Source organism: Pollachius pollachius, assembly GCF_949987615.1.
Source record: "Pollachius pollachius genome assembly, chromosome: 6".
Lineage (NCBI taxonomy): Eukaryota > Metazoa > Chordata > Actinopteri > Gadiformes > Gadidae > Pollachius > Pollachius pollachius.
The window spans coordinates 2,710,812-2,738,458 of record NC_136939.1 but is presented as its reverse complement, the minus strand read 5'-3'; the positions used below and the strand labels follow the sequence as shown (position 1 = coordinate 2,738,458).

The window sequence follows — 27,647 nt, the reverse complement described above, 5'->3', positions numbered from 1 at the left end:
CCACAGTACTAGGTCTTAACCTCTTATTTGAGAACTTACGACGTTTGTTGTCCTCCTGCTCTAACTCCTAAACGTTTTTTTAGAATAGAAAACTACAATATTATAAACCTTATCTCAGTATAAACTGCAGATTCGAATAACTACACAGAATAAGAATCAAGAAAAACGGACCAACGACTATCGGCTTTACCACACGAATCACCATTAAAACGTAACACGGAAAACAATAACCGTTAGGCTGAAGTTGTCCTTGGTGCTGTCGACCCCCTGCGGCGAATCTGAGTACCGTTATTCTTACATATTGTGTACAAAACCTACCGTTACACACGGTCCTCTGCAGCCCTCCAAGACGTCCTGTGACCGGCTGGTGAACCCGTTCCTGGTCCTCACTTACACCCACCGTCCTGGGAGACCCTGGACCAGCTGGTGAACGACCTCATGGTCCTCACCCAGACCCCACAGTGCTGAGAGACCTTGGACCTAATCATGAGGCCCTGAACCCAATGAGTCGGCTCATTAAGTGGTGCGGGCGAAAGAAGAGAGGCCTGGCTGGATTTTAAAAAAACAGCTGGTATTTAAAAAAAAAAAAAAACGCTCGAGATGCGGTGCTTTTAATTTAAGGGATATTTTCAAAATGTTTCAACCGGAAATTATTACACCGGGTTGAATAATATTTAGTACTTAAAAAAAAAAAAAAAACCGAAGTCCACTTCACTCCTTCCTACCTGGTCAAATAGGAAGGCGGTAAGTGTTCCTTTAAGGTTCCTTTTTTTCAAGGTAAAAATGAATATAAATAAAAATCGTTGCACCATTGATGGACTGTGGTGAGAAATATCCCATTTCACGTTATCAATATCATGTCCCGCCCAGGGTTGTACCGACCCCACCTCCCCACATACCTGCATTCAACCCCCACCCCTGACCCCAACACATGACATCTTAGGTCATCCCAACAACAGCAAACAGGGGCTTTCTTTGTCCTTCTTTAATGTAACAAATTTCTCAGGAGCACAAGGTCAAAGGTCATGCCAGTCCATCCGCAGGGGGGGGGGGGGGGGCGGTAGAAAGAGGATTTCCAGATAAAATCGATCATAAAAACAACGACTGATTGAGTGTGACGAGACACAGGAGGGGGAGGGGGAGGGGCGGGGCTTCACACAGCCTGCAGCAGTCTCTCGACGCCGATTGGTCCATCAGAACCGCAGGCGCGGATCCGATTGGCTAACGCATGCGCATGTGCAGACTGTGTTTGGGTCCGTCGACTCGCTCCAGCTTCTCGAAGTGCTTGCGGGCGTTCCGGATGTTAATCAGGGTGGCTGCGGACGCTGCACAAAGAACACAACGCGTCAGTACTCACGCACGGGCAGGTGAGAGACGGGGACACCTTTCAGCCAAAGCCGCGGGGTCCCTGATGTGCATGCGGAGACGGCCGGCTTATAAGACGTCTGACTTACGCAAGACATTAGTAAGATTGTGCATTCTTTATCTAAAATCGTATTTAAAAAAGGTTTGGAAAGTTCTAAGGGCCCGAGCTAGTGACCCTACTCATAAGCAAAGTTACTAGTTAAGGATGTCAGCGATTAACTAATAACCAAGAATGTAACTAACTTACAAACTATGGATGTAAGTAAGTAACTAAATAACTAAGGATGTGAGTAAGGTACTCACCAACTAACTAAGGGTGTAAGTAAGTAACTAACCAGCTATGGATGTAAGTAGTTAACCAACTAAGGATGTAAGTAGCTAACTCACAGTGGATGTAAGTAACCAACTAACCAACTATGGATGTAAGTAAGAAAGTAACTGACTGGTGTGAGATGTTGCACATCCATTCCACCACTGCCATGGATGTGGGTGGTGTTCTTACGTATAAAGGGGTCAGATGATGACATGACGTAGGTGTTGGAGGTGGGTGTGGTTGGTGTTCTTACGTATGGAGGGGTCCGACATGATGACCATGACGTAGGTGTTGGAGGTGAAGACGTCGATGAAGGCGGCAAAGTTGGAGTTCCTCACCTCCATACTCTGGAAGGAGGCCGCTAGCTTACTGTGAGATGAAAACACATTAATCATTAGACACGAATGTGATGCTTCACTGGACACTCAAGGGCTGATTATGGCCCCACGTTCACGCAACGCAACGACCACGCAGACGCTTCGACGCAGACGCTTCGACGTAGCCGTGAACCTTCATGGTTCTGCGAGGGCTTTGAGTAGGCGGACCAATCACAACCCTTGCTGCTGCGTCGACTCGACGGAAGGTTAACATTTTTTGGAGGAGCACGTCAGGCCCTTGCGGTGGACGCAAGGAGGGTCCGCAAGGACATAAGGGGTCCGTAACCCTCTTGCGTTGCGTGAACGTGGGACCATAATCAGCCCTTCAGAGGCTCTATACAGAGGCAGAAGGGTTCCACATGATGTCAAACATTCCCAGCCGCCATGTTCGTGCTGTTTCACACATTCTTGTAGAATGTTTGGTCCACGAGTACCAAGATGGCGGCTTGAACTTCTTAAAGGGAACTTCTGATCACATGATGAAACCCTCCCGTAGATTCCAAGAGCGATCAAATATCAATAAAAAGGTATATAGTCTCATAATAACATTTAGAAAGCACTCAAACTAAGAGACAGAAAGAGGCAGAGATGGGAGAAGGGCTGGACGTTAAGCAGAGTACAAGAACTGATCATAAGGTGAGTCCTTAAGGTGAGACCTTAACCTGAGGCCTTAACGGACAGACCTTAAGTTGAGGCTTTATGGAACAGATCTTAAGGTGAGACCTTAAGAGACAGACCTTAAGGTGAGACCTTAATGGACAGACCTTGAGGTAAGGCCAGGCAGGAGTGCGTTACCTGCAGCTGAGTTTGAACTGTTTGATAATGTTGCTGATCTTCTCGAAGCGATGGGCATCGCGCTGCTCTTTGCACTGATAGTGAGAGATCACCTGCAACACACACACACACACACAAACACGTAAAGTTTACATATGTTTACATTTACATAGATTTACATAGAATGCTTTACTTGTCCCTTGGAATTACAACCACTTTCTATCTCAACAAGGTTGGATGGAAATGAGCCATCAACAGCAGCCTTCACTGCAGGTATCTACTGGATGAACTCAGAAGGTGTGGTGCGGAGGCGTTAGCGGCGTACCAGAAACGTAGCTCTCTCAAACAGCAACACTTCGTCCGCCTCTATGATCTGAGCGAAGTTCCTCAGGTTGGTCTCAAGCTGCTGGACGTTAGGGATGAGCTGGTAGACGATGCTGGACCAGGCCTGGGGGGGGGGGGGGGGGAGGTGTTAGGACAGACCCGCCTTCATCATCATCTTCATCATCATCAGGCTACAGGCAGAGGGGGGGAGAAGGTCCACCACCTGGCCGAGGCACTATCATCGTTAAATCTCTGAAAGGCCTTGCCAGAAACATTTTGTCCTACAGTTTCCTACACCTTTTCCGTGTCTCTGATCTAATGTCCTTTCTCCACTGGTTTTTGTGTTTCTGCTATGAGCCGCCTGAGGCCTGTGAAGAACTGTGATACTAAAAGTGTCAGTTAATGGTCCTCGGACAGTCAGTAACAGTTAATAAAGAGGATGAGGAAGATGGGATTCTTCTGGGTGTGATGAAGAGGACCTTGTAGAGCGTCTCGTCCCAGATGGACGTCCTGAAGCAGGTGCAGGACAGAGGTCTGGACAGCCTCCTCAGGTCCTCCTGGCGCTCGTTAAAGATCTGGAGCAGAACCACAGCAGAACCCGGGTCAGAGGGAGCAGAACCACAGCAGAACCCGGATCAGAGGGAGCAGAACCACACACTTAGTGTGTCACACTTAACACACTTACAGTGCGACACACACACACACCTAAACTACACTGTGACACACACACACACACACACCTAAGCTACACTGTGACACATACACACACACCTAAACTACAGTGTGACACACACACACCTAAAGTACAGTGTGACACACAGACAGACATACCGCTAAACTACACTGCGACACACACACCTAAGCTACACTGTGACACACACACACACACATGGTGGGGGGGGGGGCGTTCTCACCAGGTCTCTCTGGTCCTCCTGAACCAGGTCCATCTTGTGGACCAGGCAGAAGACCTTGGCGTCCGGGGAGTTCTGCAGGATGGCCTCCAGGCACGACTGGTAGTAGTGCATGTCCTTCTCCAGCTCCCGGCTCTCCACGTCGAACACATAGATCAGCACCTCCACGTTACGGAAGATGTTGTCCCTCTGGCTGGTGAAGTAGTTCTCCATGAAGGTGTCCTGGCTGGAGGTAGACATGTTATACATGTTATACATGTGGCCTCTATATCATGAGTACTGAACTAGTTCCCTATGAAGCTGCCCAGGCTGGTAGAATATATATATGTTCATGTTATATATGTTATATACGTGGTATCTATATCAGGGCTGTCCAGCTCATAAATCATCCAAGTCATTGATAGAACATGACACTATACAGGATAACGATAGCCTAGTGGTTAGGGTCCGCAACCCAGGTGTCATGACATCCCTATTATATATATATATATATATATATATATATATATATATATATATATATATATATATATATATATATATATATGTTACAGATATATCATTATCAGTTTTCAATAAATGATGAACTCCAACTTACCCTCCACAGTCCCATAGATTCAGAACCAGGTTCCCGAGGAATCTCACATGCGAGTGTTCCACATCAACTACGAGTTAGAAGGAAACATTAATAGTGGGCTCAATCCCTGAACCCCGTAAGCACTGAGGTCGTGACGTCGTCACACTCACTCGTCGCTCCCAGACGCCGGGTGTCGCGAGCGATGTAGTTGGCGAAGATGATGGACCTCATGCTGGTCTTCCCGGACCCGCTCTTGCCCATCAGCAGGACCTGGATCGATCAGAGAGCACAGACGGTTCGGATCGATGGGTCCGTCCTCCACCCCTGGGCCAGTGACCCTAACCGCTATGAAGTTCAGAACGCACCTTCTTCTTCATGGCCGTGCTCGACATCCCGTAATACTGTTGAATCCTCCCGTTAAACTTGATGTTGTTGAAGCAGATGTGTTACCGCACACGTCCTACGGCGGTAGGGGGGGAAGACATAAGATAAGACATTAATGATCTGTATTATATATTTAGACCCATCACCAGGTGTGCACCGACATAGGTGACCGTCCCCAGGGGGGCTGTGCTCGGCTGGGTCGGACCCCGGAGACTAAATATAAAAGGTTAAACGTTCTACTCGGTGCACTACGAGTGGATGAGTGAAAATATCCAACACGATCATCACTAAACACCTGACCCACATCATCAACACCCCCCTCCCGTAGCGAGCGTTCCCTCTCGATGCTACCGTGAAGCTAATGCTAGCTGCAGTTGCATAAACACAGCCGGTGACAGGTCCGTTAGCGGTTTTTTAAACGTCCGAAGACCAATTTGCAAGGCAGATAAAATCCTACCCGTTATACTTGTTATAAATCTGAGATAAATCATGTGTAGGAATCCTGATAAACATTACTTGGTCCAGGCAGCCAGAAGTCCAGATCAGCTGCTTCCTGTTTACGCGCTATAGTCACATGATTTTGTTATTTATGGCTGTCACATGACCTGTTCCTCGTTGTGACCACTAGGGGGCGACAGAAGCTACACCGAGCACAACACACTCATAAGGTTCATCGCTGCTGACATCGAATCTGTAGAACTACGACAACACCGCTGAGCAAAAGCTTAGTGACAAAAGTAGTTAATCCACTTTCATCCTACGAACGAATTCGACCATTCTATAGCAATTGGTATTGTCAACATACAAAGTTTAAAACACCCAAAGACCACAAGAAAATGTCACCAGCTTTATAATGAATTTATTGAAAACCAAGGCAAAAAGGATAAAAGTGTTATAAAATGCTCCCTCATCTCATGATCCCTGACACAAGGAGTACAGCAATCATCATATAGGCGGTCGTCCTGACAACAGGGTCTGACGATATACATTTGATAAACATCGGACCGAACTTGAGAAATTGGGATCAGTTTTCGGTCTTTGATAAAGCTCTTCCTCATTACATGAAGGAACAGATTTCTAACTCAGGTTATTGAAAGTTTAACCATAACTACGTTAACAAGAACACCTCCGTCTCGTCTGAAACCCACAGAGTGCCGGAAAGACTCTTAACTGGTAAATAATACAAACAAACACAAATAAACCCAAATGTTGAAAAGAGAATCCCCATGAATCATAAATACACCGTTACCAGAGATACAATGCAGGAAGCCATGAAGCAGCAGCGACCCTACGCTCCTAAATATACAACAGGCCGCGTCTGGTACACAGATGCATCCTGGGAGAGTCCATGATGGAGAAGAGAAGGGCGGTGAGCTGGCGTCTTACATCTGGTCTCTGAGCTTGGCCAGTCGTGAAGACAACTCGTCCTGCTGACAGGAAGCAGGAAACATGAGGAGCAGAACGGGACCAGAGACCGTTGGAACACGTGTGTTTGGATACGTTATATATACAGTATGTTTGCTGATACCTTGGAATCGATTTTAATGGTAACATGTTTGTTTTTATCGTTATCCTTTCGGAGCTAGAGATCGTTATCATCGTTATCATTTTGCCTGGAGGTGTTCGGACTTCTTTCGGACGTCTTTTGAACCTTTTATACTTATTATTTCAAATGTGAGATGCTTCCTTCAACTGGGTGTAGGAACAGAGGGAATGGTGGGAATCAAACCTCTACATGCTGTGTAGAATACGGTTTGTCTATATATATATATATATATATGAGTATATCTACCTGCTCTGTGTATAAACATGGATAATATATGTATTAGTATGCATCTGTATGATATATATCTGAGTATATATCTCTTTACCTGCTCGGCGGCTGCCACACTGCTCCCCACGGACCCACTCTGTCCCTGAGGAAGCTCCAGGTTCAGGTCCAGCCTGGAACACACGGCGTTACACCATACACACAACGTTACATCATACACACAACATGACATCATACACACAATGTTACATCATACACAGTGTTACATCAGAAACATACGGTACATCATGGACAGCACTAATGACACGCACATTACATCATTCAGATGACATATGGATAAAGTCATTTATAGAATCTGCATCTCTCATAAGAAAGGATGGTGAATAGATGAGCAGGACGCTGGTGTTTTAGAATGGGGTTGATTGTGAGTGTTTACCCGGCTTCGTCTGCCATCTCGTGCAGCAGTCCCTCCACTTGGCTCTGAAACACAAGGCATCAGTCACACCTCGTCACAGCCACCAGGGGGCGGGCCGGCACGCACGTGTGTGCGAGTGCCTGCGTGCTGGTGTGGATGTGTGTGTGGATGTGAAGTCAGCTTGGAGGTGGTGTGTGTGTAGTCAGGGTGGAGGTGGTGTGTGTGCGTGTGTGTGTGTGTGTGGGCGGTGTGTACCTTCGGTGTGGAGGTGGTGTGTGTGTGTGTGTGTGTGGGGGGGGGTGGTGTGTACCTGGGGTGTGTGTGTGTGTGTGTGTGTGTGGTCAGGGTGGAGGTGATGTGTGTGTAGTCAGGGTGGAGGTGGTGTGTGTGTGTGTGTGTGTGTGTGTGTGTGTGTGTGTGTGTGTGTGTGTGTGTGTGTGTACCTGGGGTGTGGTCAGGGTGGTGCTGCTGCTCATGGAGTCTTCCATGTGCGCGGTCTGCACGTCCAGCGTCTCAAACTGATGCTCAAACTTATCCATGAGTATGGAGATCTGAGGAGCAGGTTATTACTGAGGGGACTCCTATTCCAACCTAGGGCCAAATGCATTTCAGAACGACCAATCAGACGGAGCAGAGGGTGGACCAACCTTCTCCAGGTTCATGCCCTTCAGCGTAGCGTCCATCCCCTTGACCACGCCCGCCATGGACTTAGTCACCTGCACGGAGAACGCTCAGTCAAGTCTCACAGTCGCTGCAACAGTCAGCGCAGGAAAGGGTTAGTAGTAGTAACTAGTACTAGTAGTTAGGGGTTACGGTTAGGTACTAGTCCTAATACTAGTATTAACTAGTATTGGAGGTCCTGCCCTGTTCATGGTGAGGGCGGTCTGCACGCAGGAGCCCAGATGGTATAGTACTAGTAGTAACTAGTAGTGGTAGTAACTAGTACTAGTAGTAACTAGTAGACGTTGCAACTAGTACTAGTAATAACTAGAAGAGGAGATCCTACCTTGTTCATGGTGAGGGCACACAGGACCCCAGATGGTGTGTCTAGTACTAGTAGTAACTAGTAGTGGTGGTAACTAGTACTAGTACTAACTAGTAACTACCTTGTTCATGGTGAGGGCCGTCTGCACGCAGGTCCCCACATGGTGTGTAAAGTACTAGTAGTAGTAACTAGTACTATTACAGTAGTAGTACTAGTAACTAGTACTAGTAGTAACCAGTAACTACCTTGTTCATGGTGAGGGCCGTCTGCACGCGGGACCCGACGGCGTCCACTCTGGCGCTCATCCTCAGGAAGTTGACCGACTGGTTCTTCTGGCGGATGGCATTCTCGGCGTGGATGCGGGCCACCTCTGTGTTCCCCTTCTGGATGGCCTGGGGGGGGGGGGGAGGGGGTCATAGGTCAGGAACCTTCTGGAAGCACCTCAACGTCACGGGACACTCACCGCCGTGGACCCCTGCTTCTTACCTTCTTCACTTTGTTCTTCTCGATCTTCTCCTCCTTGTCACACCTCTTGGAGTTTCTCTGGAGCTCTTTGGCGGCGAACTTCAGGTTGAAGAGATGTTCTGGGCAGCGGGTGAAGGAACCAACCGCAGGCTGGATGAGCACCGCTCTGGCTCAGAGGGTCTCCATCAAACAGACTGAACGGAGACACCGAACCTCTCTAATAACAGCCCACCACCACCACCATCAAACAAGACACCGACTATAGAGGACAGGATCAACTACTCTCTCCCGGCGATAGTAGCTTGAATGGAAAGTGTGTGTGAGTTTGTGTGTGTGTGTGTCTGTGTTTGTGTGTGTGTGTGTGTGTGTGTCCTTAATGATAGTGACGTCATTAAGCCGTCCATGTCAGATGACGTCACCCTCATTGTTCACGCTCAGGTGTTCAAGAGGAACTAAACGACGCGGCCGATGACGCGCCCGTCAGGCTCGACCTGTGGGTGGAGCCCAGCGGGGGTCGGAGGCCTAATGCGGAGTGAAACCGGGTGGAAGCTGGTGTTCTCCTTAAGTTTCATGGGTCATGTCAAACTGAAGTTTGAAAGTGTGATATGAAGTACAGTTCGACATGATATAAAGATTTACCACCGTGACCACACCCGGGATACTACACACGAACTCAAGTTAAACACACTGAGGGCATTAAAGTAGACTACACAAATACAGTAAGACATGAACATACACTGAAGAGATAAAGACACACTAAAATACACGAAAATAGACTAAAGAGATACAGTTACACATTTAAGACATGCACATACACCACAGACATGGGGATAGTATATATACGTAAGACATTCGGCGCTGATCAGTCTCAGTAGTCGACATCCTTGTTTAAAGGACTGTTTTCAGGGTTTTAAAGGATACTCTCCATATTCGACATCCTGGCGACTTGTTTCGGTGGAGTTCAGCTAAAGAGAAGAGGACGAGCGATCGGAGCGACGTTACGATCAATAAGTACAACAACAACAACTGAAATCAAAACTTAGCTTCGCCTCGTCTTCGCTCTCACTTCCGGGTCCGCTGACCAAAATATCAGTGACGTCGCCGTCACGTGGACGAAACTGACGTCAGACCGAGGAGCTCCCGTTGAACGTCACACACACGCGCGCGCACACACACACACACACACACACACACACAGTCGCACAGACACACACATACACACACGGACGCGCGCACACACACAGACGCACGCACACACACACACACACACACACACACACACTTTTTATTCAAGCTACTATTGGTTTCTAGTGTGGCTGCGATTTACACGGTGCTCGTATCCGAGAGGCCTGGGAGTCTGATCGATGATTACAGTCTGATGACAGAGGAGAGAGACATAGGATAGGAGGAGAGAGAGGAGAGCAGGGGGCGAGAGAGAGAGAGAGAGAGAGAGAGAGAGAGAGAGAAGAGAGGAGGGAGAGAGAGAGGAGGAGAGAGAGAGAGAGGAGGGGGCGAGAGAAGAGAGAGAGAGAGAGAGAGACAAGCGAGAGAGAGAGAGAGAGAGAGAGAGAGAGGGAGAGAAGAGAGGAGGTGCGAGGAGAGGAGGGAGAGAGAGAGAGAGGAGAGGAGTGGAAGACAGGAGAGATGAAGATGACAGGTAGGGGGATGAGAGAAGAGGAGTCAATGAAGAAGGAGAGGAATGGAGGGAGAAGGGAGAGGAGAGGAGGAGAGTGGGGAGAGGGGGGGAGAAGGGAGGGGAGAGGAGGCAGGAGAGGGGATGACTCACACTCTCTGATATGGTGTTGCTCAGCGGTAGAAACAACACAACTTGTGATGTTACGTTACTGACCGCCAGCCTATCTCTCTCTGTCGCCCGTCCATCAAAGCAGACGTTATCACACAGTCCCCGCCCCCCGCCCGCCTCAAAGTTCACCGCTCGTCGCTCCCAGCGAACACGCGCATCCCATGTCGTGATGACTGTGGAGTCGTGACGCGTCATAACCATGGAAACCCCTCTCCTCCGCGGAGGGAAACGTGCGTAACCTTCAACTTGGGCATCAGTGCGTCTGACAGCGCGTCGCTCCCACAGCGTCCAGAGGAACCCTGTTCGATACCCCGTCGGTCATCACAAGTCGCTTCCCACTTTTGTTGTTTGACCACAAAAAGGTGAGTAATCCAACCGGCGTGGTGGTGTTTGTGTGTGGTGTGTGTCAGGGTGAATGGAGTTGTGTGTTTTTGTGTGTTTTATGTGCATTGGGGAAGTCAGAGACGGCTGGGAATCGTTGCGTCGATGAGACAAGTTGACGTTAAACTTGACATGTGCAAAGCCTGGCTGTAGGCGAATATATTCAGTAAGAACAGAAATAATATAAAGAAAACCAAATACAATGAAGACTAAAAGCCTGCCACGCACCTGGGTAGAAAACTGAGCAAAAATACTAAATAACTGACACGGTCACAAGTATTCACATTAATGTCCAGGGGACGACCAAATGTAGGAGTTAAATGTTCTGCATTCTATTTTATCTCACATCATCGGTGCGTTTTACTGTTTTCATGCGTTCGAGGACGGGAGCTCTGTGACGATCCTCTATGACTCATGTGGTCCAATCTTTAAAAACAACTCACAACACAACAGTCGTGCTGCGCTGAGCAGCGGTTCTCGTCTTGGCCACCAGAGTCCGCTGCTCAGGCTGCTGGGCAGATGCACAATATTAGGTCCGTCAGACTTTATCACATTCAGTTCTTTATGGAAACAACATAAAGATAAGAGGGAGGATTTAGAAAAGTTTAATAAATGTCAATAGCTATCTCCTCTCTGCTGCAGTCTGCAGCAAATAAATCTACAATTACATTTGAAACATGTATTTTATTTACCTTTAGACAGTTGGTATTTCTCTTTTTAACCTCTGAATTAAACAATTCCCTAAGCTTAAAACAACAAAGCTACATAGACAGTTGGTGAGTTAGAATTAGAGTTGAGGTAGAGTTGGAGTTAATCATTAACTCATGTTTATCCACGTGTCTACTGCATGAAGGCGTTGCAGTGGATTTCATCCTCACCGCATTTAATAGAAACAGGGTTCTGCAGATACGCTAAAGATCAGTTCTCCTCTCCCTGGGAAGATAGACTGTGACACACGCAAGAGCCAGGGATTCATTGGTCCTTCACTATGGGAAAGAGTGAAACCCAAAAGAAACAATGCATTTCCTTTGTAGAAAAACTGCAATACTTTTAGAGAAATACTGCAATACCTTAAGAGAAATACTGCAATACCTTAAGAGAAACACTGCAATACCTTAAGGGAAACACTGCAATACCTTAAGGGAAACACTGCAATACCTTTAGAGAAACACTGCAATACCTTTAGAGAAACACTGCAATACTTTTAGAGAAACACTTCAATACCTTTAGAGAAACACTGCAATACTTTTAGAGAAACACTTCAATACCTTTAGAGAAACAGTGCAATACTTTTAGAGAAACACTGCAATACTTTTAGAGAAACACTTCAATACTTTTAGAGAAACAGTGCAATACTTTTAGAGAAGCACTTCAATACCTTTAGAGAAACACTGCAATACTTTTAGAGAAACACTGCAATACTTTTAGAGAAACACTGCAATACTTTTATACGAAAACTGCCTTGAACCTTGCCATTACTCTCCAGGTCGAAAAGATGGATCTCCAAGCTGACAAGCGGTTCCACAACCTGACGGTGGAGCAGGTGCAGGCGCTGGACCAGGTGCTGACGGAGGTACTCCCCATCTACGGCCGGGGGAACTTCCCCACGCTGGAGGTGCGGGCCAAGGACATGATCCGGGGGGTGCGCGAGCGCCTGGCCGAGCGGAGCATCGTGGTGCGTGACGTGCGGCTCAACGGCGCCTCGGCCAGCCACGTGATGCTGCGGGACAACGGCCTCGGCCGCCGCGACCTGGACATCGTGTTCGGCGTGGACGTGCCCCGCCAGGAGGACTTCCAGGTGATCAAGGAGGTGGTGCTGGGCGTCCTGAGGGACCTCCTGCCGTGCGGCGTCAACCGCAGAAAGATCACCTGGCTTACCATGAAGGAGGCGTACGTGCAGAAGATGGTGAAGGTCTTCAACGAGCACGACCGCTGGAGCCTCATTGCGCTGTCCAACAACCGCTCCCAGACGGTGGGCCTCCGCTTCGTCAGCTCCCTGCGGCGGCAGTTCGAGTTCAGCGTCGACTCCTTCCAGATCATTCTGGACCGCATGCTGGAGTCGTACTGGGAGAGCGACAGAAAACAGGAAGGCCGGACGGAGCCGAAGGAGGAGAGGTCGGCGGATCTGGATCAGCGAGTCTTGCCGCAGACAGAGGCGGCGGAACCTCTGAACGCTCCGGGTCAACCTGAAGCCGAGGGAAGGGACTTAACAATAGAGAGGGGAGGAGGAGACCAGTGGGAGAACCCGGGTGCCGTTGTGTCTGAGAAGGATCTTCTGGAGCCGTTGGCAGAGCCTGTAAGTGGACCGCCTGACGTCCAGCAGATGGCAGAACCGGAGAGTGCTGGATCCCAAGGGACTCAGAATGAAGCAATGGTGGAAACGATTAGAGATGACCCATTGGAAGAGGATGTTCAGTTAGATCTGGGGGGTGGGGAGGTGGAGGAGGAACCCAATCAAAGAAAGCCTTCTTTAGTTCCATCGTCCGTAGACGTCATTGACCCTTTGCCGAAGCAGGTCTCTCGGAAACCACCGAAGACCGAAGAGTTGTTTAAGTCGGAGTCTTTGATAGAAGCGACTGTCCTGCACCCAGAAATATCTCTGAGCTTAGATCCGGATGTGATCCAGGTCCAACGTAAGGAAGGTGCTGTATCCAAAGCAGGTCTGTCCATCCTCAGGATTAACAACGAGTCTATCCTACAAGATCCAAGTCTAGAAGGTTCCTTCCCTCCTCCGGCCAAGAAAACCTGCAGCAGCTCCCAGGGCGCCGTGCCAAAGTTCTGTCCTTCTCCGATCCTCCAGAGGAAGATGTCCCGCAAGACACTCATCAAGTCCCCCCCTCCTCCCCCCCCCGAGGAGAAGTGGTCTCTGTTGACGGAGATGACCACACAGCTGTTCCCTCCCATCGAAATACCGAAGACCCTGCAGCCCCGGCCGGACGGCGTCGAGGACCACCGTTCCAGGTCCCCTTCCCTTCCAGACCCCCAAGGCTCGGGACCCCTGGTGGAACGTGTCGCGGTCGGTCAGGCGGGTTCCTCACCAGAAGTGACCGTCGTACCACAGAGTGCGGAACACAGGAGCGCCGACCCGCTCCCCTCGACAGAACCTCTGGACTCCGCCGCCCCCCGAAGCGTCCAGTCTGCAGCCCCGCCGACCGGGCCGACCAATCAGAACGTACCGACGGACGTGGCGCCCGCCGCTGGTGCGGGGTCCTCCTGGGCGGGGGTCGGAGGTGAACCCCTGGTCACCGTGGCGGCGGAGTGCATGTACGGCGACTTCCAGCAGGCCATGAACCACCTGCGGGGCCGGCTCATCGCCACCCACAGCCCCGAGGAGATCCGGGGCGGGGGCCTGCTGAAGTACAGCGACCTGCTGGTGAGGAACTTCCGCGCGTCCAGCGAGGCGGAGATCCGCTCCCTGGAGCGCTACATGTGCTCCCGCTTCTTCATCGACTTCCCCGACGTGGCCGTGCAGCAGCGCAAGATCGAGGCCTACCTGCAGCGGCACTTTGTGGGCGGCGGCGAGGCCAGCCGCTACGACTTCCTAATGACGCTGCGGCGGGTGATCGACGAGAGCACCGTGTGCCTGATGGGCCACGAGCGGCGCCAGACGCTCAACATGATCACCGTGCTGGCGCTGCGGGTGCTGGGCGAGCAGAACGCCATCCCCAACACCGCCAACGTCACCTGCTTCTACCAGCCGGCCGCCTACATGGCCGAGCCCATCTTCAGCAGCTACTACTTCCCCCAGCCCCAGCCCCAGCTGGTGTACCACCACCCGTACCCCCTCCACGTGCAGCTGCCCTCGGGCCTGGTGTAGCGCCGGCACGGCCCTTCGCATGTTCGCTGCACACGGTTGCATTGTGCTTGAAGCCCTCATGGGTGGAGGAGGAACTGGCTAGCATGGGCGCAGTTATGTGGAACGCTTTAACCCGGCTCCTGTCTGTCTGCACGGGCTGAGAACTGGGGAGCGCTGGGGACAGGAGGTTTACTCCAGCAGCTCTTTGTCTGTCTGAGGGGAGGGACGGTTTCACTGCAAAGAAAAGACGGTTGCTATTTTGGCTGGGCTTTGAAAGAACCACTGATTGAAGGGTTCTAGTGTGTGGGGCGTGGAGCAATGGTCCTCAAAACCTCTGAAGGAGACTCTCTCGTAAGATACTTGATAAGATGGTCCCGTATCAATTGAAGATGAATTTAGCTAATCAATGTTTAAATAGGTTTTAAAGCCCATACATGCCTACTTGAGTATATGGATGCATACTCTAAGAAGAATCTTGACTTATCTTAGTGGAGTGGTATCAGATATACATATGTCAGCATGTATGTTTACTGTATAGGAAAAATAGATAATCCCTACTTTGTTAAAAAATTGCAAGATTTGTCTCGTGCCAGAAAAGAAGTTGGTTTAGTCTCTTTGTTGTCTTGGTAGATTCGATTTTGCCAACTTTCACCTTAGACATTTTTTATAGATATCGTCTGTGTATTAAGTGTTGACAGTAGTTATGGAAATTGTCAATGGAAAATGGATGTGAACACATATCAAGGTATGGTCCTTCTTTACTTTGTTCCTGTTCGTTCTCGTTCTTCACTGTGCTTGTGTGTTCGAGCACAGTGTTAATGTCGATGGTTGTGAGTGGTGACTACGTATCGTTGGGTGTTTACAGGTATATTCGTCTTCCGCCTCAAGCGTCTCCCGCCGAGTCCTGCATTCTGTATTCTGCTCAGAACTTCCGGTCCTCAAATCTAAACTGTACTTCATATTTGTCACTCAGACATTGGTCCATCTCATCAACTTTAGTGTGCGGATTTCCAGTGGATGGTTTGGGTGTGGTTTGGTTGTCAAAGGGATAATAAACACCGTCAGTCAGTACTCACCAGCTAACTCAATCATACTCACACTAAGTTAAGGTGTCAAGCTCTACTTTAAGTGCAAAGTTAAGTCGGGAGGCAGCCTGCTCAGTAAAAAATTGAATTCCAAGTTAGGTTCAAAGTTAGATTGTTAAATACTAAATTAGGAACCAAGTTATTTGAGTGTGTGTGCTATGTAAAGTTTAGCTTATGTGCTGAGTAGAGAGAAGTTTAAGTGCTAAGTAGCGATGAGTTTAAGAGATTCTAAGTAGAAACCGATAACCGGGTTTAAATTTCACCATAAATGTCAAACTCCTGTACGGTCATGTACGAGCCATTCATATCAGATGAAGACCTCAGACCCTCACTACTAAGACCAGCTCAGCCCCGGGGGGTCCTGCAGGGTGAAGGGCCCTGGTTCCGGACCCCCATCAGCGGGTCGGCCCAGGTCAGAGTCCAGGCTGAGGAACTCTGTTGGGATGGATCCAAACCTGGGGAACGAACACAACGCTCTGCTGTGGGAAATCCATCGCTCAGTGGGATCCGAGCAGAAATACTGAATCCATAAAGTCCAGACAGAGGCAGGGTGTCTACGTCATGAGGCTATCACAACCTGAGGGCTAAATAAACTCCCGCTGGAACCTTCACCTATGATCGGTCATAGTAATACTCCTCTTCAATGGGAGGCTTTGACTGAACATGTTAACGGGTGACAGCTCATAAGGGACCACATTGTGTGTGTGTCATCTTTTAGAAGAAATCCACCGATGTGGAAGTGCAGGCCTATGAATTTCCATATTTACCTCACACATAATTAAAGATTATTTGGCAACAGTGGAAATAAACCATTAGCTGTATTGACCCAGTAGTCATAAAGACAAAAAAGTGGAGGAAAATCATTTGGCTAACGTTTTCACCGGCCAAGCACCATTTCAGTCGTCCGCACCGCAGAGATGTTTGTTGTTTAGAGGTACGTCTAGAAAACAAAGGCGTTGTATCATAAAACACGCAGCTGGGTTTCTCTCCACGTCTGTGCGGCCATTTGTCGGAGTGTGTTCTGACACGGGGAGCAGGATGAGTCACCGACCATTACACAAAATGGAAGAGAGAGGAGTGCTCTCAAGAGAGTGAGGGTGAACGAGTGAATCAGGTACGGAGTGCGGAGACCCCCCCGGCCTGCGTGGGGGTCCGGACTCGTTGTAAACGACGGCATAAAGCTCCCCGGAGCGGCACTGGCGTGTGAGTCACAGGACTATAGAGACAGGGATGAAGATGAGGAAGAGGTTGAGGTATCACCGGTGTTTCACAAAAAGAGACGCAGAGGCCGGCCTACAAGAGATCAACTTCTTTATTTAAAAAAAAACAACAGAAAAAAACAACTAATATACAATCATAAAGTGTAAAAAAAAGAAGAAAAATATTATTCACCTAAATCGATTGAGTCACTGAAAGGGTACCCCTACAAACCCCCTAGATCATCGTATGAAAATACAATTCCAAAGCAATAGTCGGGCGTTGTTCTCACACCACACACAAAGAGCAACGAAAGGTTGCCTGTACATCCCTGACTCTAACCAAGCTCTACTGACGACGTGTGGGAGCACCACTGGCCCACTGACGCTACTGAGTTTACATTTCATAGTTGGAGGTCACCCCCCCCCCCCCTTTCTCCCTCTCTCTTCTACCGCTCACACCGTCGCAGGGTCAGAGTCACGCTCGATGGGCAACTCAGAGGTCAGAGGTCAGAGATCTAGGGTTGACCTCCGAGGGCAACGAGGAACCTGATTGGTTGCTGAACCGGGTGACATCACGGGGATCGCGACCTTGTGACGGCGCTGTCCGCACCAGGCTCTGTAGGAACCTGCTGCAGATGTTCCGGAGGTGGAGCGCTGGTTCTCAGCGTGCTGGAGAGTTGGAGACGATGGAGAACGTATGAATGAAGGAGAAGGACTTCAGCCTTCGGCTTATAAAACTGATATCCTCCCGACAACTTTATTAGCCAGCTGCCAGAATGATTTAGTGTGCAAAAACAAAATATTTAGTATTCTCGTTAATGAAGAGGTGTTGAGCGTGGAGGACACGACAGCGCTGACAGAGGAGGAGGAGAGGAGGAGAGAAGGAGAGAGGAGGTGAAGAGAGGAGGAGAGGTGGAGAGGGGTCCACGGTGGGGCACCAGGGAGGGCGGAGAGAGAGAGACGGGGTCTCGGAAGAAACATTCAACCGGGGGATGTTGAGAGAGCAGGATACAGACCAGATCCGCTCAGAATGAGCGCACGAGGTCTCCCACGTACCAGCCAAACGAAGGTAACTACAGGAGGAAGGGGACAGAGAGGGGGTGACACCCGGACAACATGGGGCTCCACACAGTGGAACGGACCGGTTCCAACGTTCACTGGCTCAGGAGGAAGAGACGGCCAGACCCCCTCGGTCCCATGAAGACCACCACCAGCACCTAGACGCGGCCAGAGGCAGAGCTAGCTGCGGGAGAGACCGCTGTTTTGATGATGTAATGTTTACCTGGAGGCTAGAGAGACCGTGGTCGTGACGATGTAAAGTTGACCGCAAGGCCCACCGGGGATTGGAGCCAATGGCAGAGGAGATGACATCATGCCCTACGCTATGAGGGCACCCTAGAAACCCCGCTATGACACCCGCGAGGTGATGAGGTTTATGGCTCAGCAGCACACCAGAGGAGAACAACAACAACAAAACACACTGCAAAAAAAAGAAAAAAAAAATCAAAAAATTGAATGAGCACCGTTTTGTTTTGGCACCTCCGGCCTTTCTTTGGTGTCCGGGGAACGGAGAGAGGAGGAGGAGGGAGGAAAAGTAGGGCAAAGGAGGAGGTAGCACAGAGCAGGAAAAGGAGGGGGGGGAGGATGAGGAGGAAACGATGAGGAGGAGAGAGAGGAGGGCAGGTGGCTCTGTTTTTTGTTGTCCCCCCGCCCTCCCATCGCCCTCGACGACGGCTCCTTGGCAACAGACCTCATCTGGAGCACCGGCCGTTCGCTGAGTCGTGACTCAGCCCGTATATATATATATATATATATATATATAGATAAAAACACAACAAACGGTTATCCCTGCAGTGGAACCCAGAGTCTGGGGGTCAGGGTTCGGAGGTCAGGGTTCAGAGGTTGAGGTCAGGGGGTCGGGGGGGTCCAGAGGTCAGGGGTCAGTGGTTCCAGCCCATGAGGTGGCTGACCCGGGCCTTCTCAGTCATCTTGCGTACGCGGCCCGACCGCGACTTCCCGAGGTTCAGGGGGTCGTCCTTCGACCTCTGACCCTCGTCGTCCGACTCGTCCACGTACTGGACCGTCCGGCGGCCCTGGTTACGAGTGTTGACGCGGGCCGACTTGGAGCGCCGGGGCCTCCTCGCGGCCCCCCGCCGCTCCTCCTGCGGCCCCCTGCTCCGACTCAGACGCCTCCTCCTCCTCCTCCTCCTCCTCGTCCGGCTCCTCCTCTTCGTCAGGCTCCTCCTCCTCGTCGTCGTCAGGGTCCTCTTCGTTTCCTACATCAGCGGCTTTCACCTCCTCCGCCTCTTCCTCTTCCTCCTCTTCTTCCTCTTCTTCCTCCTCCTCCTCCTCCACCTCTTCTTCCTCCTGCTGGGGCTGCAGCACCACCTCCTCCTCTGCTTCCTCATCTTCTTCCTCCTCATCTCCCTCTTCATCATCGTCATCCCCCTCTTCGTCGTTCTCCTCTTCCTCCACCTCCTCCTCCTGCTGCTCCTCCTCCTCCTCCTCCTCCTCCTCTCCAGCAGACTTTACCCTCGCCCTCTTGGGTCTCTGTGTGGGCGTGCCGGGCACCGCCTCTCGTCTCCGTTTGGCGGCGGCGGTCACCGTGGCAACCGCCTTGTTGCCCCTGGCGACGGCGGCCGCCCGGACGGTGTTGCCGCCCTTGGCGTGAGGTCGCGACGGCGTGGGAGGGGGCGGGGCGGACTTGGGGAGGGGAGGAGCCTTGCTGTAGTCGTGGTCACAGCCCTCCACGAACTTCTCCGTCTCGGAGTCGGAGCCGCTGTCCGACGAAGACGAGGAGGAGGAAGAGGAGGAGGACGACGAGGAGGAAGAGGAGGAGGAGGAGCCGGAGGAGGAGCGCGAGGAGCCGGCGGTCGCCTCCTCGCTGGCCGCCGCCGCCGCCGCCAACGCCGGGCGTCTCAGGCTCTGTCTGGAGCCGTTGCTAAGGGCGACGGGCCGCTGGGGAACTGAGACACACAAGATGGTTGGTACAACAACAACAACAGACGATGAACGAGGACTGCGTCGCTCTATTAAATGCTGACAGGAACAAAAACAGAAAGTAATACATTTAGGTGGAATTTTAATTCCCAGGTACCTGCTCTCTTGGCGGGGGTCCTGGCCCGGCTGCGTGAGGAGGTGGTGGGGGGCGGAGCTTGGCTGGCCGAGGTGGAGGAAGAGGAAGAGGAGGGCTGGCTGTCTTCATCCACCTCCACATCGCTGGGGGGAGCTGTGAGTGAGGGAGAGAGAGTGAGTGAGAGAGAGAGAGAGAGAGAGTGAGTGAGGGGGAGAGAGAGTGAGTGAGGGGGAGAGAGAGTGAGTGAGGGGGTGAGTGAGTGAGTGAGGGGGTGAGTGAGTGATGCATCATGGGTAATAGTGTGGAATTTGTGGAGCTCTAGACTATATACGGCACCAGATCTGTACACCAAATCACTCTACTATGAGTGAAAAAAGGGAAGGGGTGAAGGTTTGTGGACACGGCCCCGGAGACACAGGGGGCCACAAACCGTCTCCGTATCACTCATCATCGTCCTCATCCTCCTCATCATCTTCATCACCACTACCATCCTGCTCTTACCCCGGGGCGGCCGTCGAGACGAGGACCGGCTCTTCTTGGAGGAACTCTCGCTCCGGGCCCTCGACTTGTTGGGCTTCGACTTCGACTTCTTGGTCTTCCCTGACTTGTGCTTCCCTTTGGGGCTGGAGACAGACAGGCGGACAGACACACAGAAAGAGAGACAGACAGACAGACAGACAGACAGAAAGACAGACAGACAGAGAGACAGACCAAAAGAGAGACAGAGAGACAGAGATAGAGAAAGACAGAGAGAGAGACAGACACACAGGGCGAAGGTTATACGGTGAGCGTTACATGTGGCTTATCAGAGGCCCCCCCCCCCACATCACATATGGGCGGTCTCCAGTCGCGGGCGGGGCGGGGGGTACCTGGGGGGCGGGCTCCCAGGAGAGGAGCTTCCTCCTGGGCTGTGGAGCCTCTTCCTGTAGCTCTGCCTCTGGCTGCTGCGCCGCTGGTTCTGGACGGCCGACTTGTGGTCCGAGATGATGGAGATGATGCGGCTCTCAAAGTAGGCCGACAGGCTCAGAGTCATGGTGTAGATCTGGAGGGACCGAAGGCACAGTTCACTCTGATAGAGTCTCTCTGTAGCTCTAGAGACAGGAGTCACAGTTCACTGTAATAGTCTCTCTGTAGCTCTAGAGACAGGAGTCACAGTTCACTGTAATAGTCTCTCTGTAGCTCTAGAGACTGGAGTCACAGTTCACTGTAATAGTCTCTCTGTAGCTCTAGAGACAGGAGTCACAGTTCACTCTGATAGAGTCTCTCTGTAGCTCTATAGTGAGGAGTCACTGTTCACTCCGATAGAGTCTAGCTCTAGAGACAGTGTGATATAGTCACTGTGATATAGTCTCTGTAGCTCTACAGACAGGAGTCACAGTTCACTCTGATAGAGTCTCTCTGTAGCTCTAGAGACAGGAGTCACAGTTCACTCTGATAGAGTCTCTCTGTAGCTCTATAGTGAGGAGTCACTGTTCACTCCGATAGAGTCTAGCTCTAGAGACAGGAATCACAGTTCACTATGATATAGTCTCTGTAGCTCTACAGACAGGAGTCACAGTTCACTCTGATAGAGTCTCTCTGTAGCTCTAGAGACAGGAGTCACAGTTCACTGTAATAGTCTCTCTGTAGCTCTAGAGACAGGAGTCACAGTTCACTCTAAATCTGAGTCCTGGTGTAGAGTAACTAACACATCAAAACACATCTAAATAGCTGTGAGTTAAAAGTTAAAAGGAAAGAGGATAGAATCATTTAAATTCTCTGAATCAGTCCATGGAGGACAGACAGCCAGACGGTCCGAGGGGGGGGGCTCCTACCTGGGACTTCTTGTTGGGGGTGTAGGCCTTGGAGTTGGTGAAGATGAGGCGCACGTCCTTGCTGAACTCCATGGGGTTCTCGTAGTTCCCGCCCACCAGCGTCTCCGACACCGTGCTCAGGTCCATGGGGGTGTCGATGATGTCCCGGTAGTCCTGCACACACACACACACACACACACACACACACACACACACACACACACACACACACACACACACACACACACACACACACACACACACACACACACACACACACACACGTTCTCATCACATCCAGTCTCATCTATCTATCTATAGATATCTATAGATGCTGTATATAGATCTATAGCTATAGATATGCTATGTTTTGGACTGATTTACAGGGTTTACAAACCCGTGAACAGAGTGAGTGAGTGAGCGAGTGAGTGAGTGACTAAGTGAGTGAGTGAGTGAGTGAGTGAGTGAGTGAGTCTCACCGGGTAGACGAACAGGTCGACGGGCTGTCTGAAGGGCTCAGAGTCTCTGCTGGTGATCATGTGTCTCAGCAGGTCTCTGACCTGGCCCTTCCACGCATTCACGTCCAGTTCCACGCCACGCTTCTTAGAGCTGGAGGAGGCCTGGGGAGACACCAGCACACGGGTTAGTCACTAGGAGACACCAGCACACGGGTTAGTCGCTAGGAGACACCAGCGCACGGGTTAGTCACTAGGAGACACCAGCGCACGGGTTAGTCACTAGGAGACACCAGCACACGGGTTAGTCACTAGGAGACACCGGCACACGGGTCAGTCACTAGGAGACACCGGCACACGGGTTAGCCACTAGGAGACACCGGCACACGGGTTAGTCACTAGGAGACACCGGCACACGGGTCAGTCACTAGGAGACACCGGCACACGGGTTAGTCACTAGGAGACACCGGCACACGGGTTAGTCACTGGGAGACACCAGCACACGGGTTAGTCACTAGGAGACACAGCACAAAGGTTAGTCACTAGGAGACACCGGCACACGGGTTAGTCACTAGGAGACACCGGCACACGGGTTAGTCACTGGGAGACACCAACGCATGGGTTAGTAACTAGGAGACATCAGCACACTGGTAAGTAACTAAAAGACACCATCACACCTGTTAGTAACTAGGTTAGTAACTAGGAGACACCAACACACTGGTTGGTTACTAGCAGCTGTAGTGAAGATGGAGGCTGTACTAAACACCAGTCCACCCTTCATCATGAGTCTCTTACCCGGTTCCCAGAGGACGTCCCCGGGGTGTCTGAGTCCACGTCCACGTCAGCTACCTGCAGACAGACGGACACACAGTTACCCCACCCAGACAGACCCAGAGTTACACCACCCAGACAGACGGAACCAGTTACACCACCCAGACAGACGGACATGCAGTGACACCACCCAGACAGACCCAGAGTTACACCACCCAGACAGACCCAGAGTTACACCACCCAGACAGACAGACAGACACGCAGTAACACCACCCAGACAGACCCAGAGATACACCACCCAGACAGACGGAACCAGTTACACCACCCAGACAGACGGACATGCAGTGACACCACCCAGACAGACCCTGAGTTATACCACCCAGACAGACAGACACACAGTAACACCACCCAGACAGACCCAGAGTTACACCACCCAGACAGACGGACACATAGTTAAACCACCCAGACAGACGGAACCAGTTACACCACCCAGACAGACGGACACATAGTTACACCACCCAGACAGACGGACACAGTTACACAGAGCGAGAGATTGAGAGAAAGAGAGTGAGAAAGTGATTGAGAGTGAGAGTGAGAGAGCAAGGCACAACACTCCCGACAGGAGAAGAGAGTGAAGAGTGGATCACTCACCTCCAGCTCTCCTCCACTGCTGACCTCTGACCTCAGCCTGTGGAACAGATCCAAGATGTCCGAGCAGCTCTGATCCCTGACGGAGGAGCAGAACAAACACAGCCAATCAGGGGCATACATTGAACGTGTGTTGACGCTGTATCTCATGTTTCAAAGCAGGACCTAACATCCAACATGATTCTCAAGGGGCCCATTAAAGGAAGGGTCGATCCATTATCTGTACTGTGAACAATATCCCTTTAAGAGCAGGTCGTTTACCGTGGTTCTTGATTTATGCATTACCTTTTCTAATAAACTGCTCTTTAGTAACTGTCCTTTAATAAAAACGTCCTTTAATATAATGTTATTTTATTATGCAAAGTGTTCATTAGTAAAATGTACTTCAAATAAATGTTACTTCATTACTTGGACTTGGACTGACTGCAAAATGTCCATTAGTAAACTAATTAGACATTAGTCCTTTAATCCAGGAGGAGCTGGGGGAGGAGCTCCAGGAGGAGGCGCGGCGGGGAGCGTACCCGATGTAGTGCAGCAGGATGTCGGTCACCACCTTGGCGGCGGCCACGATGGGGCTCTGCGGCTCGTTGAAGGTGCGGGCGTTGTGCTCGATGTAGCGCACCTCCCACATCAGAGCAGAGATACGCCTGGAGGAGCAGGAGGAGGGGGAGGAGGAGGAGGAGGAGGAGGGGGAGGAGGGGGAGGAGGAGGGGGAGGAGGGGGAGGAGGAGGGGGAGGAGGGGGAGGAGGAGGAGGGGGAGGGGGAGGAGGGGGAGGAGCAGGAGGAGGGGGAGGAGGAGGGGGAGCAGGAGGAGGAGGAGGGGGAGGGGGAGGAGGAGGAGCAGGAGGAGGGGGAGGGGGAGCAGGAGGAGGAGGAGGAGGAGGAGGGGGAGGGGGAGGAGGAGGAGGGGGGGAGGGGGAGGAGGAGGAGCAGGAGGAGGGGGAGGAGGGGGAGGAGGAGGAGGGGGCGGAGGAGGAGGAGGAGGAGGAGGAGGGGGAGCAGGAGGAGGAGGAGGAGCAGGAGGAGGAGGAGGAGCAGGTCAAAGAGGAGGTGGAGGGGAAGGATGAGGAAGAAGAGCAGGCCGGGGTAGGATGAGAAGGAGGAGTGAGAGGGGGAGGAGTGAGAGGGGGAGGAGAAGGAGGGACCACAGAATATGAGTCACAGAGAGATTGCTTTGAAGGAATACCAATATAAAAGGTTAAAAAGGTTTCCTAAAAGCCTTGCATGAACGGGTGTGCTGCATATGAGGGGCTTATTTTGTGGGCGGGGTCTATGGGTGGGGCTTCCTCTGTGGGCGGAGCCCGAGGCGGCCTACCTGTAGAAGCGGTTGTCCAGCCGCTGGCGGATGGTGCTGAGGTCGGTGGGGTAGGCCACCACGGTGCAGTACAGCGGGTAGTCCCGCAGGTCCACCGGCAACGCAAAGGCCTTCGCCACGTCTGGAGGGGACCACACGTCACCACGTCAACAAACACGTCACCACGTCGACAAACACGTCTCCACGTCGACAAACACGTCGCCACGTCGACAAACACGTCACCACGTCGACAAACACGTCACCACGTCGACAAACACGTCACCACGTCGACAAACACGTCACCACGTCGACAAACACATCAACATACACGTCGACACGTCGACAAACACGTCACCACGTCAACAAACACGTCACCACGTCAACAAACACGTCACCACGTCGACAAACACGTCGACACGTCGACAAACACGTCACCACGTCGACAAACACGTCACCACGTCGACAAACACGTCACCACGTCAACAAACACGTCACCACGTCAACAAACACATCAACACGTTTACAAACACGTCCACAAACACATCAACAAAGAAGTTCACAAACACGTCAACAAATCAACCAAAACATCCACAAACACGTCAACAAGTCAACAAACATGCACACAGACAAGTCAACAAGCAAGCGATATCAACTAATAAGAAAACATGTTACGCATGTTACGCTAAACCAATGCTAACGTGTGCATCCACCCGCGGTGCCGTTAGCCTAGCCTAGCCGTTAGCGTACCTAGCGTGAGGAGGTCTGTGATCCCTTGGAGGACCCGCTCACAGTCCTCGTCCCGGGTGTGGGCCCCCCACTCGCCCTCCTGGGGCTCGTAGAGCAGGGCCACCAGCTCCTCCTCCAGCACCTCCACGCCTCCACCCTCCTCCTCCGGCAGGGCCGCTGGGAGAGCACACAAGGAGAACGTCAGGTGGAGAGGATAGAACGTCAGAACGTCAGGAACGTTTAGAACGTCAGGAAGGTTTAGAACGTCAGGTGGTTTAGAACGTCAGGAAGGTTTAGAACGTCAGGAAGGTTAAGAACGTCAGGAGGTTTAGAACGTCAGGAAGGTTAAGAACGTCAGGAAGGTTAAGAACGTCAGGAAGGTTTAGAACGTCAGGAAGGTTAAGAACGTCAGGAAGGTTAAGAACGTCAGGAACCTTTAGAACGTCAGGAAGGTTAAGAACGTCAGGAGGGTTAGAACGTCAGGAAGGTTTAGAACGTCAGGAGGTTTAGAACGTCAGGTGGTTAAGAACGTCAGGAAGGTTTAGAACGTCAGGTGGTTTAGAACGTCAGGAGGTTTAGAACGTCAGGAAGGTTTAGAACGTCAGGTGGTTTAGAACGTCAGGTGGTTTAGAACGTCAGGTGGTTTAGAACGTCAGTTGGTTTAGAACGTCAGGTGGTTTAGAATGTCAGGAGGTTTAGAACGTCAGGAAGGTCAAGAACGTCAGGAAGGTCAAGAACGTCAGGAAGGTCAAGAACATCAGGTGGTTTAGAACATCAGGAAGGTTTAGAATGTCAGAAGGTTTAGACCGTCAGGTGGTTTAGAACGTCAGAAGTTTTAGAACGTCAGGTGGTTTAGAATGTCAGGAGGTTTGGAACGTCAGGAAGGTTTAGAACTTCAGGAGGTTTAGAACGTCAGAAAGGTTTAGAACGTCAGGAGGTTTAGAACGTTAGGAGGTTTAGAACGTCAGGAAGGTTTTGAACGTCAGGTGGAGAGGTGAGAAGGTCAGGTGGAGAGGTGAGAACGTCTGAGGTAGAACCCACCTTCTTCAGGAATGGGCTCCATGTCCCAGGGACTCATCTTCTCCTGCTCTTCGTTGTCCCACCTGAGAGTAGAGAGGGTTGAGTTACTACTACTACCGTTACCTCCACCCATTCCGTCTGTACTCCATCAGCTCTGCTCCGTCAGTCTGTTACTGACCTGACAGGCTGTCTGTCTGTTACTGACCTGACAGGGTAGCTCTAGAACAGGCTGTCTGCTACTGACCTGCCGGCTTAGCTCTGTCTGTTACTGACCTGACGGGCTGTCTGTTACTGACCTGCCGGCGTAGCTCTGTCTGTTACTGACCTGACGGGCTGTCTGTTACTGACCTGCCGGCGTAGCTCTGTCTGTTACTGACCTGACGGGCTGTCTGTTACTGACCTGACTGCGTAGCTCTGTTACAGGCTGTCTGTTACTGACCTGACGGGCTGTCTGTTACTGACCTGACAGGCTGTCTGTTACAGGCTGTCTGTTACTGACCTGACGGCGTAGCTCTGGAACAGGCTGTCTGTTACTGACCTAACAGGCTGTCTGTTACTGACCTGACAGGCTGTCTGTTACAGGCTGTCTGTTACTGACCTGACGGCATAGCTCTGTTACAGGCTGTCTGTTACTGACCTGACGGCGTAGCTCTGTTACAGGCTGTCTGTTACTGACCTGACAGGCTGTCTGTTACTGACCTGACGGCGTAGCTCTGGAACAGGCTGTCTTTTAGTGCCCTGACAGGCTGTCTGTTACGGACCTTACGGCGTAGCTCTGTTACAGGCTGTCTGTTACTGACCTGACAGGCTGTCTGTTACTGACCTGACGGCGTAGCTCTGGAACAGGCTGTCTGTTACTGACCTGACAGGCTGTCTGTTACTGACCTGACGGCGTAGCTCTGGAACAGGCTGTCTGTTACTGACCTGACAGGCTGTC

General features: G+C 51.2%; 3 protein-coding genes across 4 annotated transcripts in view; all 3 read right to left on the bottom strand.

The window, feature by feature from the left end:
• Window positions 1-970: 970 nt before the first annotated feature.
• On the bottom strand, window positions 971-5,597 carry rraga (Ras-related GTP binding A). The gene is made up of 10 exons (XM_079738800.1): window positions 5,542-5,597; window positions 5,007-5,101; window positions 4,812-4,911; window positions 4,663-4,729; window positions 4,068-4,290; window positions 3,633-3,728; window positions 3,155-3,277; window positions 2,851-2,942; window positions 1,932-2,047; window positions 971-1,325 (listed from the first exon to the last, which is right to left on the bottom strand). The coding sequence occupies exons 2-10, from the start codon at window positions 5,031-5,033 to the stop codon at window positions 1,222-1,224; spliced, it is 948 nt and encodes a 315-aa protein (XP_079594926.1). The 5' UTR covers window positions 5,034-5,101; window positions 5,542-5,597; the 3' UTR covers window positions 971-1,221.
• Window positions 5,598-5,867: 270 nt separating this feature from the next.
• On the bottom strand, window positions 5,868-9,733 carry LOC307077303 (charged multivesicular body protein 1b-like). 2 transcript variants are annotated; one of them, XM_079738677.1, is made up of 8 exons: window positions 9,583-9,733; window positions 8,683-8,780; window positions 8,442-8,588; window positions 7,859-7,927; window positions 7,655-7,762; window positions 7,233-7,276; window positions 6,897-6,969; window positions 5,868-6,455 (listed from the first exon to the last, which is right to left on the bottom strand). In XM_079738677.1, the coding sequence occupies exons 1-8, from the start codon at window positions 9,596-9,598 to the stop codon at window positions 6,408-6,410; spliced, it is 603 nt and encodes a 200-aa protein (XP_079594803.1). In that variant the 5' UTR covers window positions 9,599-9,733; the 3' UTR covers window positions 5,868-6,407. The 2 variants fall into 2 exon arrangements, with proteins under 2 accessions (XP_079594803.1, XP_079594804.1); XM_079738678.1 differs by having other exon boundaries at window positions 5,868-6,452.
• A 7,296-nt stretch (window positions 9,734-17,029) lies between these two features.
• brwd3 (bromodomain and WD repeat domain containing 3) overlaps window positions 17,030-27,647 on the bottom strand; it is a 30,569-nt gene continuing 19,951 nt past the window's right edge. Inside the window, 13 exon segments of the mRNA XM_079737925.1 lie at window positions 17,030-19,053; window positions 19,055-19,892; window positions 20,024-20,155; window positions 20,504-20,625; window positions 20,872-21,044; window positions 21,817-21,969; window positions 22,275-22,415; window positions 23,046-23,099; window positions 23,673-23,748; window positions 24,191-24,316; window positions 24,986-25,106; window positions 25,712-25,867; window positions 26,732-26,793. Coding sequence (XP_079594051.1) covers window positions 18,867-19,053; window positions 19,055-19,892; window positions 20,024-20,155; window positions 20,504-20,625; window positions 20,872-21,044; window positions 21,817-21,969; window positions 22,275-22,415; window positions 23,046-23,099; window positions 23,673-23,748; window positions 24,191-24,316; window positions 24,986-25,106; window positions 25,712-25,867; window positions 26,732-26,793 — 2,341 coding nt within the window. The 3' untranslated portion in view covers window positions 17,030-18,866.

Coding starts and splice junctions, on each gene's coding strand:
- rraga (XM_079738800.1), bottom strand. CDS start 5,033: ATGTCGAGCACGGCCATGAAGAAGAAG. Junction 4,912..5,006: donor GCACGGCCATGAAGAAGAAG/GTGCGTTCTGAA, acceptor TGATCGATCCAG/GTCCTGCTGATGGGCAAGAG. Junction 4,291..4,662: donor AATCTATGGGACTGTGGAGG/GTAAGTTGGAGT, acceptor GTCTACCTCCAG/CCAGGACACCTTCATGGAGA.
- LOC307077303 (XM_079738677.1), bottom strand. Junction 8,589..8,682: donor AGAAGAACAAAGTGAAGAAG/GTAAGAAGCAGG, acceptor CCCCCCCCCCAG/GCCATCCAGAAGGGGAACAC. Junction 7,763..7,858: donor AGGGCATGAACCTGGAGAAG/GTTGGTCCACCC, acceptor CCTGCTCCTCAG/ATCTCCATACTCATGGATAA.